Raw genomic sequence first — 14,183 nt, 5'->3', positions numbered from 1 at the left:
GGCTATATTCCAACTAAGTGTAATTGTCAATGATCGCACCTATAAAGGTCTCAATGCTCATAAGTTAAGAGAGTAAATTGTCTCATACAAAGTCACTAGTAAGGAGAATCGTGAGAGTATACACTCCGCACGTTCACCTAGTGATTTGTGTTCAATGTAGTTGACCGTCTAAATTATGTATTTAACCGATATTTCTATATAATAGTGATAAGTTAATTTTACCACTTCTCGTTCCTATTTATATAAACTCATCTCGTTTGAAGTTTCAAGTTTCCCATGTCGTGCAATATTCTCCAAATATTCACTTAGCGGAAACGAGGGCACAGAGCGTCCAGTGTGTGTCGCACTGTGACATCTTCCCCCCTTCAAAGTCAGATGAAAGATACGGCCTAATTTCAGTTGTACTTTGGAAAAATATTGATTTGAGGTAAGATAACTGTACAGTATGATGATAACCGTTGTGGCCTCCCCCCCTGCAAAGCAAAGGCTTACCTATTAAAAGTGAGCGAAGCGGCAACAAAAGGTTTCGACAATTTCCTGAAATTCTATTGAATAAAAAGGGAAATGTTCTCATCAACGTTTGTAGCAAATGAATACCTTCAAATCCAAAAACCAAATATTGCGGGTTTTGTTCAGTTATTGTTGGGATATAATTATCTTTCACGCCGTGCGGGTTACGAGTCGACGTCGACAATACATTGGGTAAAGTAAAAAGCATTTCACCATCAACTAGCCGCGCGCCTGGGTCTGTTTGTTCGGAATTCGTCGACAAAATATCAAGACTTCGGTTAAAAACTCCCCTACTACTAAAAACGGAAAGTCAGCATCTCCAATATTCTAATAATTGAACGTCCTGTAGAAACACTGAGGTTTCATAAAATAAGTTGGTTGTTCCTTTGGGATTCTGTCCCACGGTAGTTACCTTCTCCGTCGAAACACTGAGGTTTCATAAAATTTGTTGGTTGTTCCTTTGGGCTTCTGTCCCACGGTAGTTACCTTCTCCGTCGTTTTTTGAAAGGTGTATCTTCTCACCCGAAACACTGAGGTTTCATAATAATAATTGGTTGCTTCTTTCGGGATGCAATTTTGTCTTTCTCTCAAGATGCTATAAAGTCTTTCTTGCGAGATGCAATTTAGTCTTTCCCTCGGTAGTTACCATCTCCGCCGTTTTTATCTGGTGTAATTCTACCTCACCGATAACCCGTGTAGTTTGTTTAGTCTGCTACCATCATACTCAGATGAGTCCGTAGACAGTAATGATGATTTCTTAAACGCTGCTTTAACGGTGCTTATTTACCTTCTAGAATGTAATAAGTCTTTTTTAAAAAAATGATATAAACCCAAATTAGGGATGTGGTCATTATCCTAAAAATACTTTCCTCGATCTTTGCACCAATTGAGGGTAGCCACTTATACCCGTGCAATCTTCGGTACTCGTTTCAACGCCATGCCTATCACACGTACAGCCTTCAAACTATAGCCAAGTCAGCAGACACGACTCTATTCGGTCTATAGTTGCACTCTGTCTAACGTCTACAACCTTCGCCCTTTGTCAACTGATGGGTGAATATTCCATCATAAAGTGTTGACAGTATACGCTATTTGATATTTTCTGGTGTAGTCTCGGATACGTCCCGATGACTACGATGCATTATGTTCCATTGGACTAAACTCGCATAGTTCTCCAATGAGGAGTAGCTCCTCCTTTAAACTGTAGTTCACAATAGTGAAGCTATTAATTCGTGGATAGGAGATTTACTCTTCCACAGGTCCTTCTCATAAATGATATTGACCAAATGTTGAAATGCCAAGGTATTGAAATGTCATGATCATTCAATATCCTGGTCGACAATACTGCTTAACAGTAGCCTCAACCAATGTATCAATTACTTGAAATATTAGGTAACCATATCAAATCATTCAAATAACATGATTTGTAAGGATTTGAGTTCCTCACTCTGGTCGCCATTCTGTCGCATAGCACTGTCACAAGTAACAAGTGTACGACTGCTGAGCATCGGTTTGAGCTGGTAGCTCACCGATACCAGCGGTTTGAGTTCGTGACTTGATAGGCTATATTCCAACTAAGTGTAATTGTCAATGATCGCACCTATAAAGGTCTCAATGCTCATAAGTTAAGAGAGTAAATTGTCTCATACAAAGTCACTAGTAAGGAGAATCGTGAGAGTATACACTCCGCACGTTCACCTAGTGATTTGTGTTCAATGTAGTTGACCGTCTAAATTATGTATTTAACCGATATTTCTATATAATAGTGATAAGTTAATTTTACCACTTCTCGTTCCTATTTATATAAACTCATCTCGTTTGAAGTTTCAAGTTTCCCATGTCGTGCAATATTCTCCAAATATTCACTTAGCGGAAACGAGGGCACAGAGCGTCCAGTGTGTGTCGCACTGTGACAGTTTTGTTGTTTTCTTTTCGGTGATCTTTCGTTTTGCTGAAGAGTAGTGCAGAATGTCACCTATATAAATATTTTTAAAACAACCACACTGGCCATTACATTACTTTATTGCCTGTATCAACAACAACAACAACAGCAACAACAGCAACACAAACAACAAAACTCAAGCTATTACGTACCTTTATTCATCTTTCTTTTCTGTTTAAAAGTGACTTTTTTATTACTATACTAGCCACTTTCAAACTCAGATAGATACTACTTTATCAGTCCCAACCTTCTCCCCAACTGCAACTCAAATTATATTTCCAACAGCACCTTGGCGAATACTTGGAATATTATTTTGCATTCGTCGGACCCAACAACAGCTACAGCTACAACAACAGCAACAACAACAGCAACAACAACAACAACAACAACAACAACAACAACAACAACAACAACAACAACAACAACAACAAATATACGTTTACAAATCATTTCTAGCGTGACTTACGAAATACTTTAAAACATTATCAGCAAAAGCATCGGTTTCCATCCAATTATTTGCCACACAAACACATATTTATATATATATATATATACATGCCTACAGATACAATGACCATGGCTTCGGAACTAGAAATTTTGGAATCTTACCCGCAAATTACTGCACCAACTGATCAAACAGGTTACACTTCAAACCTCACTGAAGAGCAAAAACAAAAAGTTATCCAATTAAGAACAGAACTCGTTGAATTAGGATACCAGGAAAGATTAGATGACGCCAACTTGTTGCGATTCCTTAGGGCCAGAAAATTCGATTTGACCTTGACCAAAGAAATGTTTATCAATTGCGAAAAATGGAGAAAGGAATTTGGTACAAACACCATTTTGAAGGATTTCCATTACGAAGAGAAACCAATCGTTGCAAGAATGTATCCTACCTACTACCACAAAACAGATAAGGATGGACGTCCCGTTTACTACGAAGAATTGGGAAAAGTCGACTTGGTCAAGATTACAAAAATCACAACCCAGGAAAGAATGTTGAAAAACTTGGTATGGGAATACGAGGCTATGTGCCAATACCGTTTGCCAGCATGCTCGAGACAAGCCGGTCATTTGGTAGAGACCTCGTGTACTATCTTGGATCTCAAAGGTATTTCCATCACCTCAGCATACAATGTTATTGGATACGTTAGAGATGCCTCAAAGATTGGTCAAGACTATTACCCAGAAAGAATGGGTAAATTTTACTTGATCAATGCGCCATTTGGTTTTTCAACTGCATTTAAATTGTTCAAGCCATTCTTGGACCCAGTAACCGTGTCAAAGATCCACATCTTGGGATACAGTTACAAAAAGGAATTGATGAAGCAAATTCCACCACAGAACTTACCCAAGAAGTATGGTGGAATGGATGAGGTTAGTGATGACGACTTGTTATTGAAAGATGTGGGACCATGGAGAGACCCTCAATTCATTGGACCTGAAGGTGAAGCACCAAGAGCCTACGACGGGTAAGTAAGGAAAAAAGAAAATAAGAGGGAAAGCTGACAGGAGTGAAGTATAGAGTGTTTTGTAAGTACGAATGAGGCGAACCAATTGGAAAAAATTGGAAGAGAAGATTTACAAAAAAAAAAAAAAAAAAAAATTAAGGAATAAAGAGTGAAGGAACCTAAATACAAGGAGGTTGTGTAATACATATTTTATTTTAGCTAGTTTGTGTCGGAATACCTTAAACTTGACAATCAATTATAGAAGATGAGAAGATAAAATTTGTTAATATCACTTTTCTGTACAAAGAGATGGAAGAAGCGGATGAAAAAGAATGTAGAGAAGAAGATCAAAAGGACTTTCGTAAGCAACGTGGGGGGGAGGGAAAGAAAGAGAGAGATAGAGTGAGAATAGGGCAAAAAGCCATACTGAAGAAACTACAAACCCAAATATTTTTATCTCTTTGTCAGATCCATCCAGCAATTCTTATCTCTACTATCAATTGTATTTCTTTATTGTTTGCTTTATTCTGAAGAAGAGCAATTAAGAATGGAATAATAAAATAATAAAAAATTAAATTTAAAATAATAAAAAGTATAAAATAGAAGAACCATTTCTTTACTGTGGGTCCTTCGATTCCATCTCTTGTTTTGTTTTTTTTTTCTCACGTTGATCTTTCCCCCTATTTCCAGCCGCACATACTACCACATTTGGTATGTAGTTTATTAGTGAGTTGCAAAAACTTGCAAAATAATTTAGACTTGAGCTTTGGTTGGCTTCAAGTTTTTCTTTTCTACAATTATTTTAATATTTTTGGCTTGTTGTTAGCCCAAGTCCATGGAGTTTTTTTATTGCCAGGACATATAATACCAATAGAATGAGGGGGGGGATGAAAAGAAAAAAAAAAGAAAAATTACAAAGATAATAAGTCTTCAAACTTTGCAATATTTTTTGTATTAACAAAGCTCAAATTTTCAAATGTTTCCGATTTCTTCTTTGACCATTGATTAGTTGATTGATCTCATAATCGCTTTCTGAATAATCTGTAACTAGAGATATTTTTGGCAATCATTTCTTGTTTTCCACCTCACCTGAGCTGTATACTAACCTAGCCATACTTTAAAATGCAAGTTTTGTTGATTGTTACTTAATATTCTTGACCTCTTCTTTTAAGTGTGTCATAGTTTACGAACTTTCTTATAAAGTTGATTGCGAGTGGTACAAATACTTGGTCTGTAGTAACAAAATGTAATGCTAGAGTCGGGGCAAATTGTTGAAACTAAATGCTCAAAGTTATAAAGAATGGTTTATAATGTTTGCACCCGAATATAAGTAAGATTTGAGAATTATTGACAACTATGAATGTAGTAGAAGAAAGAGAAAACTAGGAAACCCAAACCCCGAGAATGGTACATGTATTCCCGAGACTCGCATTTATGGATCTAAACTATACAAGATAATGAAATCAGTGGTACAAGTAATCATCAGTATCAGAGCTGTTCTTCCTCTTCTTCTTCTTCTTCTTCTTCCTCCTCAATCACCATTTCCTACAACTAGCCATACAGAGATACCTAGTGAATAAGAAAAAAAAAAGAACATTTCCCCATTTCAATTTCAACTACAACTTTATACAATTTTGGGTGCAAATTACGAATCTTAGTTCACTGTGGGATATAGCGGCGAGAATTAATAAAATAAGGAAAAGAAAAAAAAAAAACAGAAAATATATATATATAGAGAATGCGAAATAATGCACAACCATACAAAGAGATATTACACAATACAATTTACATTTCTTCTTAAAGTTGGATCACATTTTCTCAATATAGATGGCTCCTAATTTCAATTCACAACCAACAACCAACAACCAACAACCAGCTATTAGAAAAGAAAAGAAAGGCAACAACCAAAGTGTAGAAACCAACAATCAACTTTACAAAGAGAATCATTAATCTCTTTCATACACACACACATACACTCATACAAATACACTTACACTTACACTCATACACACACTTACACTCGTACACACACCCACACACACACCCACACATATTCTTAAAACTTCACTTATTCCCACCATGATGTGTCTGTTTTCACATCTACTACTAATTTTCTTCACGCTCTTTACCTCAGCGCTCTCCAAGACTCATACTTTTGATTGGGACGTGACTTATGTAACCGCGAATCCAGATGGTGTATTTGAAAGACGCATGATTGGGATCAATAATCAGTGGCCAAACCCTACAATCAAAGTGAAGAGAAATGACCGAGTCATTTTAAACCTCCACAACAGTTTGCCAGATCGTAATGCATCGTTGCATTTCCATGGTTTATTTCAAAAAGGCCAGAATGGTCAAGATGGACCAGAGTTGGTTACACAATGTCCCATTGCCCCTGGTTCAACATTGACATACGATTTTGTTATTGGCAACCAGACTGGTACATATTGGTACCATTCGCATAGTGGCACCCAGTACGGTGATGGCTTAAGAGGAATGTTTATCATTGAAGAAGACGATTTTGACCATTTGCCATACAAATTTGATGAAGCTGTCGACCTTTCTGTGACTGAACACTATCATTTGGAAACTCCCCAGATTATGAAACATTTTATGTCGAGATTTAATCCCACAGGTGCAGAGCCAATTCCTCAGAATTCATTATTCAATGAAACTAAAAATGCTACATGGACAGTAGAGCCAGACAAGACGTACCTTTTGAGGATTGTTAATATGGGATTATTTGTTTCTCAGTACTTGTACATTGAAGACCATAAATTTACAGTAGTGGAAATCGATGGTGTTCCAGTCGAACCATACGAAACCGACTCTCTTTATATCACAGTTGGTCAAAGATATGCCGTGCTTGTTAGGACAAAGACAAGCACACCAAAAAAGAACTTTAGATTTGCTAATATCTTGGATGTAGAGATGTTGGATGAAAGACCAGAGGATTTGGTGTTGGTGTCGACAAATTATATGGTGTACAATAATAGCAAAGCCAAGAACCCACCACACTTGCCATACCATGATTTTGAAGGTATAGTTGAAAAGCTTGAAGGATTTGATGATTTCGACTTGAAGCCGTCGAGTGGAGAAAAATTATTGCCAGAACCAGATATGACGATTGCTGTGAACTTCTCAATGGAAGTGTTGGGCGATGGTGTTACTTATGCTTTGTTCAATGGTAAGTCGTATACCCCACCTAAAGTTCCCACGTTGTACACTGTACTATCGAGTGGTGAGTTGGCTACAAACCAGGAGATTTATGGCTCCAACACAAATTCGTATGTGTTGCAAGGAGGAGAAGTTATTGAACTTGTTTTAAACAATAATGATGATGGAAAACACCCTTTCCATCTACATGGCCACAACTTCCAAGTCATTGCAAGAAGCGAGGAAGGTGTTTCTGGTGATCCTACATTTTTTGATCCCAAAAATGATTCAATGACTGAATACCCAGAAACTCCAATGATTAGAGATACAATTGAAGTTAAACCTAATGGGTATTTTGTGCTTCGTTTTGTTGCTGAAAACCCCGGGGTTTGGTTCTTTCATTGCCATGTCGATTGGCATTTGGAGCAAGGCTTGGCCTTGGTATTTGTTGAAGACCCCGAGCAAATACAAAAACACCAAAGCACAATCAGCGAGAATCATAAACAAGTTTGTAAAGATATTCACGTTCCAGTCCAAGGTAACGCAGCAGGTAATTTTGAGAACTTTTTGGACTTGACGGGACAAAACTTACAAGTTGCACCATTGCCTGAGGGTTTCACATCCAAGGGTTATTTTGCCATGGCTGCATGTACCTTAATTGCCATCTATGGACTTTGGTCTATCTACAACTACGGTATGGAAGATGTCTCACAGGATAACTCGGAAGTAGTTATCGATAAATTGTACAAGATCTTGAATGAATATGGCGCTACGGGTTAGACAAAAAGATTAAGTAAAACTCTATTAAATATACAAGGTTTATGTAGCATAAGTTATATGGAAATATAAGGGCAAACCGTAGTGCCAAATCTCTAAATTGGCGGGTTGAAGTTTCAAAAAAAATTGAAAATCATCAATTTCCAAAAACATTGTTGATTGATTCCATACTGTGGGGTAGGGCAAAGTGGAGAAGGAAGGGAAAGCTTACGTTCAAATGTATATATATAGATAGATAGAGAGAGAGAGAGAAAATTGAAGGGGAAAAAAACGTTGAGGAAAAATATTAAACTCAAAAGTTAACTTATTTACTTCGCACGGAATTAGCTTTATAACCTCGCTAAGGTATTCCTTAAAAGCTACAATACTCGTGAATTGAAAATTTATTAGAGGATAAAATTGGATGATTATGAGATTACAGGTTTTACAGGTTTACAAGTTTACTGGTTTATTCAACACTACAAGATTGTTTATTTTGAATAATTGAAGTGCACCACTTTTGTACCTTTTCTTTTTCTTCATCTTTTCTTTCCATATTTTGTCTTTTTCTTCAATTTTTTTATTTTGTTTTCTTCTTTTTTTCAATCCGATATTGCACTTTGAAATTCAAACAATGAGTAGAATTGTTGTTGTTGGGTATGTCAATCAAAACCATTGTAGTTACAACACTTTGAAGACGATATACTAATAATAAAATAAAAAAAAATAGTGCTGGGATCATAGGTTTATACACTTGTTTTAGCTTGTTGGAACAAGGAGTCTCTGCTGATGAGATAACAGTTCTTGCTGAGTACTTGCCAGGAGACGAATCTATTAAATATACATCGCCCTATGCTGGTGGTAACTTTTCATGTATTACTGGTGATGATGATGATACTCTTGCATATGACAGATATACGTATTTGAATTTACAAAGGATTCAAAAGGCCATTGGTGGAAAGACAAAAGGGTTGGATAGGTACCCATCAACGGAGTTTTGGGATCAAAAGCCAAGCCAAAAGAAGATTGACTCGCTAAAGAGTTATTTGCAAGATTACGAGGAAATTGCTGAAAAGGATTTGCCCAAGGGTTCTGAGTACGGGATCCGTTTCTTAGCATGGAACTTCAACTGTCCCAAGTTCTTGGCCAGCTTTAAAGACTATTTGCAACAGCAAGGTGTTGTTTTCTACAGAAAACACCTTACACATATTGTGCAAGCATACATTTCGGAAAGAGATACCAAGATTGTATTCAACTGTACAGGGATAGGTGCAAGATCCATACGAGGTGTAGAGGACAAAAATGTGTACCCTGCTAGAGGACAAGTTGTTGTGATTAAAGCTCCTCATATTATGGAAAATTGTTTGAGTTGGGGCGAAAGGGAGCCTACATATATTATCAAAAGACCTTTTTCAAATGATCAATTGATATTGGGTGGTTATTACCAAAAAGATGATTGGACACCAGATGTCTTGCTAGAGCAAACCCAGGACATTTTGCAAAGAACAACTAAGCTCTTGCCCAAGATTTTAACTGACAACCCACATGGTAACAAGATTGAGGATTTGGAGATATTGAGAGTTGTTGCAGGCTTGAGACCCGGAAGACATGGCGGGGCCAGAATCGAAAGAGAGAAATTTGGGGGTAAATTGCTCATTCATAATTATGGAGCTAGTGGGTATGGGTACCAAGCAGGCTTTGGAATGGCCCACAAGGCGGTTCTGCTAGCATTGGGTGGCTCCAAATTGTGATTGTATATACTATATATATGGGGTGGGGAAAAATAACTGAGTCTAGAATATGATGCCAATTACCGTTTGTGAAGTAGTTGTCTCTATCAAATCTTGCAATTCAACTTAGTTCCAAGCGATAATGACGAAATGAAATAATAGAGGGAATATATAGTAGTTAATAAAATTATTTTATAGTTAGTACAGAGTTGGTACAAAGGTGGTGCCAAATTACTAGCAAAGATAAAGAGAGAGAAAAAGAAGAACAAAAAAAAAAATTCCGAGATAACACCCACAAAATAATTGAGACAATACATTTAAAAATATATTTATATATATATATATATAAATAAATAAAAAAAAAAATAATAATAATAAACTACCACCTTGCCTCACGAAACTATACCAAAGCAAACCTCAAACCTCACTTGTCCACATTTATCGTGTTAGTAAGTTTGTTTTTTTTTCGTTCTCAACCCCTTTTATTTCTTTTTACCACACCCCAGATAAACGATGTCACTGTTATTTGAATGGGCTTTTGGTAAGAAGCTTACTCCGCAAGAGCGTCTTCGAAAGAATCAAAGAGCGTTGGAAAAAACCCAACGAGAGCTTAGTCGAGAAGTCACCAAGTTACAGCAGCAAGAAAAGAAGCTTATCAGCGACATCAAAAAATCGGCAAAACAGGGGCAAATATCGAGTGCCAAGATCCAGGCCAAGGATCTTATAAGAACCAAGTCATACATTAATAAATTCAACTCGATGAAGGCGCAATTGCAAGCTATTTCATTGAGAGTGCAAAGCGTGAGGTCTAATCAACAGATGGCAATGTCTATGAGAGATGCTACTAGGGTTTTATCTGGGATGAACAGGTCGATGAATTTGCCTCAGCTTAGTAGGATAGCACAGGAGTTTGCTAAGGAGAATGATATGATGGATCAGAAACAGGAATTTATGGATGATGCGATAGATGATGCTATGGCTATGGATGAAGATGAGTTGGGTGAGGAAGAGCAGATTGATGAGATTTTGGGTAAAGTACTCGATGAGATTGGAGTTGATTTGAACACCAATTTGAAGGACACGCCAACGGGAATCACTGCTGGACAGGAAGCCGTTAGTAATAATCGTGTTGCTGAAGGTGTTGGAGCTCACGGAGGAGGAGGTGTTAGTAGTGTTGGTGGTGGTTTCGGGGCAAGCGAAGAGGATGATTTACAAGCAAGATTAGACAGTTTAAAGAAGTAATTGTGGATATCAATAAATAATTTTGTATTTGTCTATTACTTAAAAGAAGTAATTTTCATTCTCTCTTTCCGTTTCATCTTTTCATTTTTTTTTATTTTTACAATGTAAAGAAATATGTTTTCTATTTATGTTGATTCAAAAGGTTCGAAATTCAAAAGTGACCATTTTTCCTTTAACTGATATACTTCTTTTCCAACAAGTAGTCGATGATTTGCTCTGCTGCTTGTTCAACAGTGAGGCCCGAGTGGTTTTCAATGTGAATTTCTGGTTTTTCTGGAGCTTCATAAGGTGCACTGATACCAGTGAATTCTTTGATAATACCTTCTTTGGCCTTCTTGTACAAACCTTTTGGATCTCTTTGCTCGGCAACTTCAATTGGAACGTCAACGTAAACTTCAACAAATGGCAAGTTATCCTTTTCATGCAATTCTCTAGCTAATCTTCTGTCAGCTTTGTATGGACTAATAAAAGAGGTTACAGTAACGCAACAGCTGTCACTGAATAATTTTGCAACTTCACTAATTCTTCTAATATTTTCATTTCTATCAGCTTCACTGAAACCCAAGTCTTTGTTCAAGCCAAACCTTACGTTATCACCATCAAGTCTATATGAGTTTAATCCTCTGTTCAAGATGGACTGCTCCAATGCACACGCAATAGTTGATTTCCCGCTCGCCGATAAACCAGTGAGCCACACAGTGACACCTTGTTGTTTTCTCAACAGAGATCTTTCCTCATGGGTCAAGTTTGGGTGCCAGGTAATGTTTGTTGCCATTGTTGCTTATTTGTTTCTTTGTTTCTTTAGTTTCTTTGATTATTTAGTTTTCTTTCGTTTTGCTTTTGTTAGGTTAGCTTTGTCAGATAAAAAAGCGTGGAAAACACAACGAATAAGATGAGTAAAGATTTTTTATATGTATAAAAGTATTGACATTATCAAAAACAAAGTTTTAAAGTGAAAAATTTCGAAATAATAGACAACAAAAGGGAACCTACTTTGCAGTCGTCGGCTGGGTGGGTTGGGTTGCAGATTAATCATTGCACGTGACTATGCATGTTCCTTTAATTTAGTTTATAGTAATAAAAACCAATCTTGCTTTCGCCCTCTTTTTTTTTATATATATAAAAAATAAACAAAATTTATTTATTTTTTTAATTTTTTTCTCTTTGACTTTTCTTTTTGCAACAAGGATATATAAGTACCACCTCTAAGGACTACTTACACTATTGTATAGGGAATTATACAACAAAGAGGTGGGTAAAACATTGGAACATTTTCATCTTTCTTTTCTCTTTTTTTCTTTTCTCTTTTTAAATTTCTTCATCCTCTAATTTAAAAGAATAACATGAGCAAGACGATTTATGTAGGTCTCTAAGACCAAGAATTGAAAAGAATAGGAAAAAAAAATTTGGAAAAAAAGAAATGGAAAGGAAAAGATTGGTGAAATTGGCGCATACAGATAGAAGTTGATCAACGGGAAAGTACTTTTGCATCAGCTGACATAAATGATTTGAAAAAAAGCTACATCCTTTTCAAATTTAAGTGTCTGATGACGATATTTTTCTCCTTGTTTGTGATTGCTTACAAGAGAGGTAAGCGGAGGGGAGATGTTGGTTTAAGATGAACATCTTGAGATTAGATAGTGCAGTTGTTGTATGATTACTCATGCTCCATTAACATATATATATATATATATATATGTTTATATGTGTCTATGTGTAAGTGGTAGCGCTTTGCACTTTATTTTAGTGAAGAAAAAAATTTCGTGATACGTGAAAAATGATTAAAGTGAAAAGCATATTGAAGGTAGCCTAGTTGACAATATCGAATAGATTTACACATATACATATATATATACACATAAACAAACACTTGATAGCTTCCATCCACGAGCAACACGATGCATTACGAACTATTTGCCATTGCGCGTATAACTGACCCCATTATTCACAACAAAGAAGCCAAGAAGATTGCTTCGACGGTGGGCAAATTGATTCTAAATAACAGAGGTGTGATTCGAAGTATCACAAGCATGGGAGTCAAGCCATTACCCAAGATTATCTCAAAAGATCAAGAAAGACATTTTAGAGGATACAATTTTTTTATCAATTTTGATTCAAGTAGTAAAGTCCAGGAACAGCTCTTGAGAACTTTGATGTCTGATCCAAGAGTGTTGCGTGCCAATATAAAGAAGATTGATATGTCGCGAAGCTTGAACCCTGGGTCATCAGTGGAACAAGCAGTAAATGCCCATTGATTTCGTAGAGGCGGAGTATACTACAAATGGAATGTGACGAAGCAACAAAGTTTGAGCTTGAGGGAAACAAATGAAGGAAAAAGAAAAAAAAAGAAAAAGGAAAAAGTAGAATGAAAAAGAAACCGGCAAACAAGCAGGCAAGAGGCAAGGAAGAGGCAAGGAAGAGGTAGGACTAATTGATTAGAAGGAGTAATATTGCGGTGGTGCATGATTATAACGAAACGGTAAATAGAACATATTCGAGAGTCATTAAATATAAAAACTGAAATCTCTCCCCTTTTCTTTTGCTGAATGTGATTGAATCCTGTTGTAGAACATTTTTAATGGGACAAGACCATGTGTGCTAATAAATAAGACTCGTCTCCTTTTGCCGATTATTTTGTAAGGCATTGTCTTCCCCAACGACCGGGTATGAAAAGGTTCAACTATTATTACCATTGCTAATTTACTACTATCAATATTATAATTGTTGTATCCACCATCTCCAGCTCAAAAAAAAAAAAAAAAGATCAATCGAATTACGTTTAGTCTCTGCAACCAATTGTAAGTCAGGAATCGAGCCCATAGTAGTAGATAATCTAAATTTTTAATCGCGAGTGCTGATCAAAAGGACCCTGATGATTCTAGTTTGTTCTTCTTTTTTTGCTAAACAAAGCCGTCGTCTAATTTTCAAAAACAGTCTGTTTTTTGCAACGTGGACTTGACATATGATTCTATTGAATAAAGGCGACAGAGAATAAGAAAACTGAAAAAGCAGTAAATTTATTTCCTCTTCTTCTTCCTTTACTTCTAGGCTCATATGCTTAATACATTACTCGCCTGTTATTTGTCTTTGTAAAGCTTTAAAATAGTGGTTAAAAGGCAAAAGCGGTTTCGGAAACAACCTACTTGATAACAGTATCTTGACCTTGTTTACCGTCAATTCCTGACATTTCTAGCCAAAATATATATATATATATATATATATATAGATTAATGCATAAGCAGTCAAGAGCACGAGGCAAAGAAGTATGTGTCAGATGTTTCTCAACTAAGTAACTTTCTTTCTCACTCCATATATATATATATATATATATATATATATATACAAATATATATATACAAATATATATATACAAATATATATATACAAATATATATA

The 14,183-nt window shown here is 36.2% G+C and overlaps 6 protein-coding genes across 6 annotated transcripts; 5 read left to right on the top strand and 1 right to left on the bottom strand. All coding sequences in view use genetic code 12, as the record gives it.

Moving 5' to 3' along the window:
* Positions 1 to 3,022: 3,022 nt before the first annotated feature.
* SEC14 (cytosolic factor, phosphatidylinositol/phosphatidylcholine transfer protein) lies at positions 3,023 to 3,928 on the top strand (the record flags this gene model as incomplete). The annotated part of the gene is made up of 1 exon (XM_001524628.2): positions 3,023 to 3,928. The coding sequence occupies one exon, from the start codon at positions 3,023 to 3,025 to the stop codon at positions 3,926 to 3,928; it is 906 nt and encodes a 301-aa protein (XP_001524678.2).
* A 2,054-nt stretch (positions 3,929 to 5,982) lies between these two features.
* Positions 5,983 to 7,839, top strand: PVL30_004539 (uncharacterized protein; the record flags this gene model as incomplete). Its single annotated transcript, XM_001524627.1, has 1 exon — positions 5,983 to 7,839. One exon carries the CDS (start codon positions 5,983 to 5,985, stop codon positions 7,837 to 7,839), a length of 1,857 nt encoding a protein of 618 aa, XP_001524677.2.
* A 610-nt stretch (positions 7,840 to 8,449) lies between these two features.
* On the top strand, positions 8,450 to 9,566 carry IFG3 (D-aspartate oxidase; the record flags this gene model as incomplete). Its single annotated transcript, XM_001524626.2, has 2 exons — positions 8,450 to 8,472; positions 8,546 to 9,566. The coding sequence occupies 2 exons, from the start codon at positions 8,450 to 8,452 to the stop codon at positions 9,564 to 9,566; spliced, it is 1,044 nt and encodes a 347-aa protein (XP_001524676.2).
* A 492-nt stretch (positions 9,567 to 10,058) lies between these two features.
* On the top strand, positions 10,059 to 10,787 carry DID4 (ESCRT-III subunit protein did4; the record flags this gene model as incomplete). Its single annotated transcript, XM_001524625.1, has 1 exon — positions 10,059 to 10,787. One exon carries the CDS (start codon positions 10,059 to 10,061, stop codon positions 10,785 to 10,787), a length of 729 nt encoding a protein of 242 aa, XP_001524675.2.
* A 172-nt stretch (positions 10,788 to 10,959) lies between these two features.
* Positions 10,960 to 11,562, bottom strand: MET14 (Adenylyl-sulfate kinase; the record flags this gene model as incomplete). The annotated part of the gene is made up of 1 exon (XM_001524624.1): positions 10,960 to 11,562. One exon carries the CDS (start codon positions 11,560 to 11,562, stop codon positions 10,960 to 10,962), a length of 603 nt encoding a protein of 200 aa, XP_001524674.2.
* A 1,123-nt stretch (positions 11,563 to 12,685) lies between these two features.
* Positions 12,686 to 13,042, top strand: MRP17 (mitochondrial ribosomal small subunit component; the record flags this gene model as incomplete). Its single annotated transcript, XM_001524623.1, has 1 exon — positions 12,686 to 13,042. The coding sequence occupies one exon, from the start codon at positions 12,686 to 12,688 to the stop codon at positions 13,040 to 13,042; it is 357 nt and encodes a 118-aa protein (XP_001524673.1).
* Between the last annotated feature and the right edge of the window lie 1,141 nt (positions 13,043 to 14,183).

Source organism: Lodderomyces elongisporus, chromosome 6, assembly GCF_030384665.1.
Source record: "Lodderomyces elongisporus chromosome 6, complete sequence".
Lineage (NCBI taxonomy): Eukaryota > Fungi > Ascomycota > Pichiomycetes > Serinales > Debaryomycetaceae > Lodderomyces > Lodderomyces elongisporus.
Note: the sequence above shows the minus strand (reverse complement) of the source record. Positions and strands in the feature narration are given on the sequence as shown.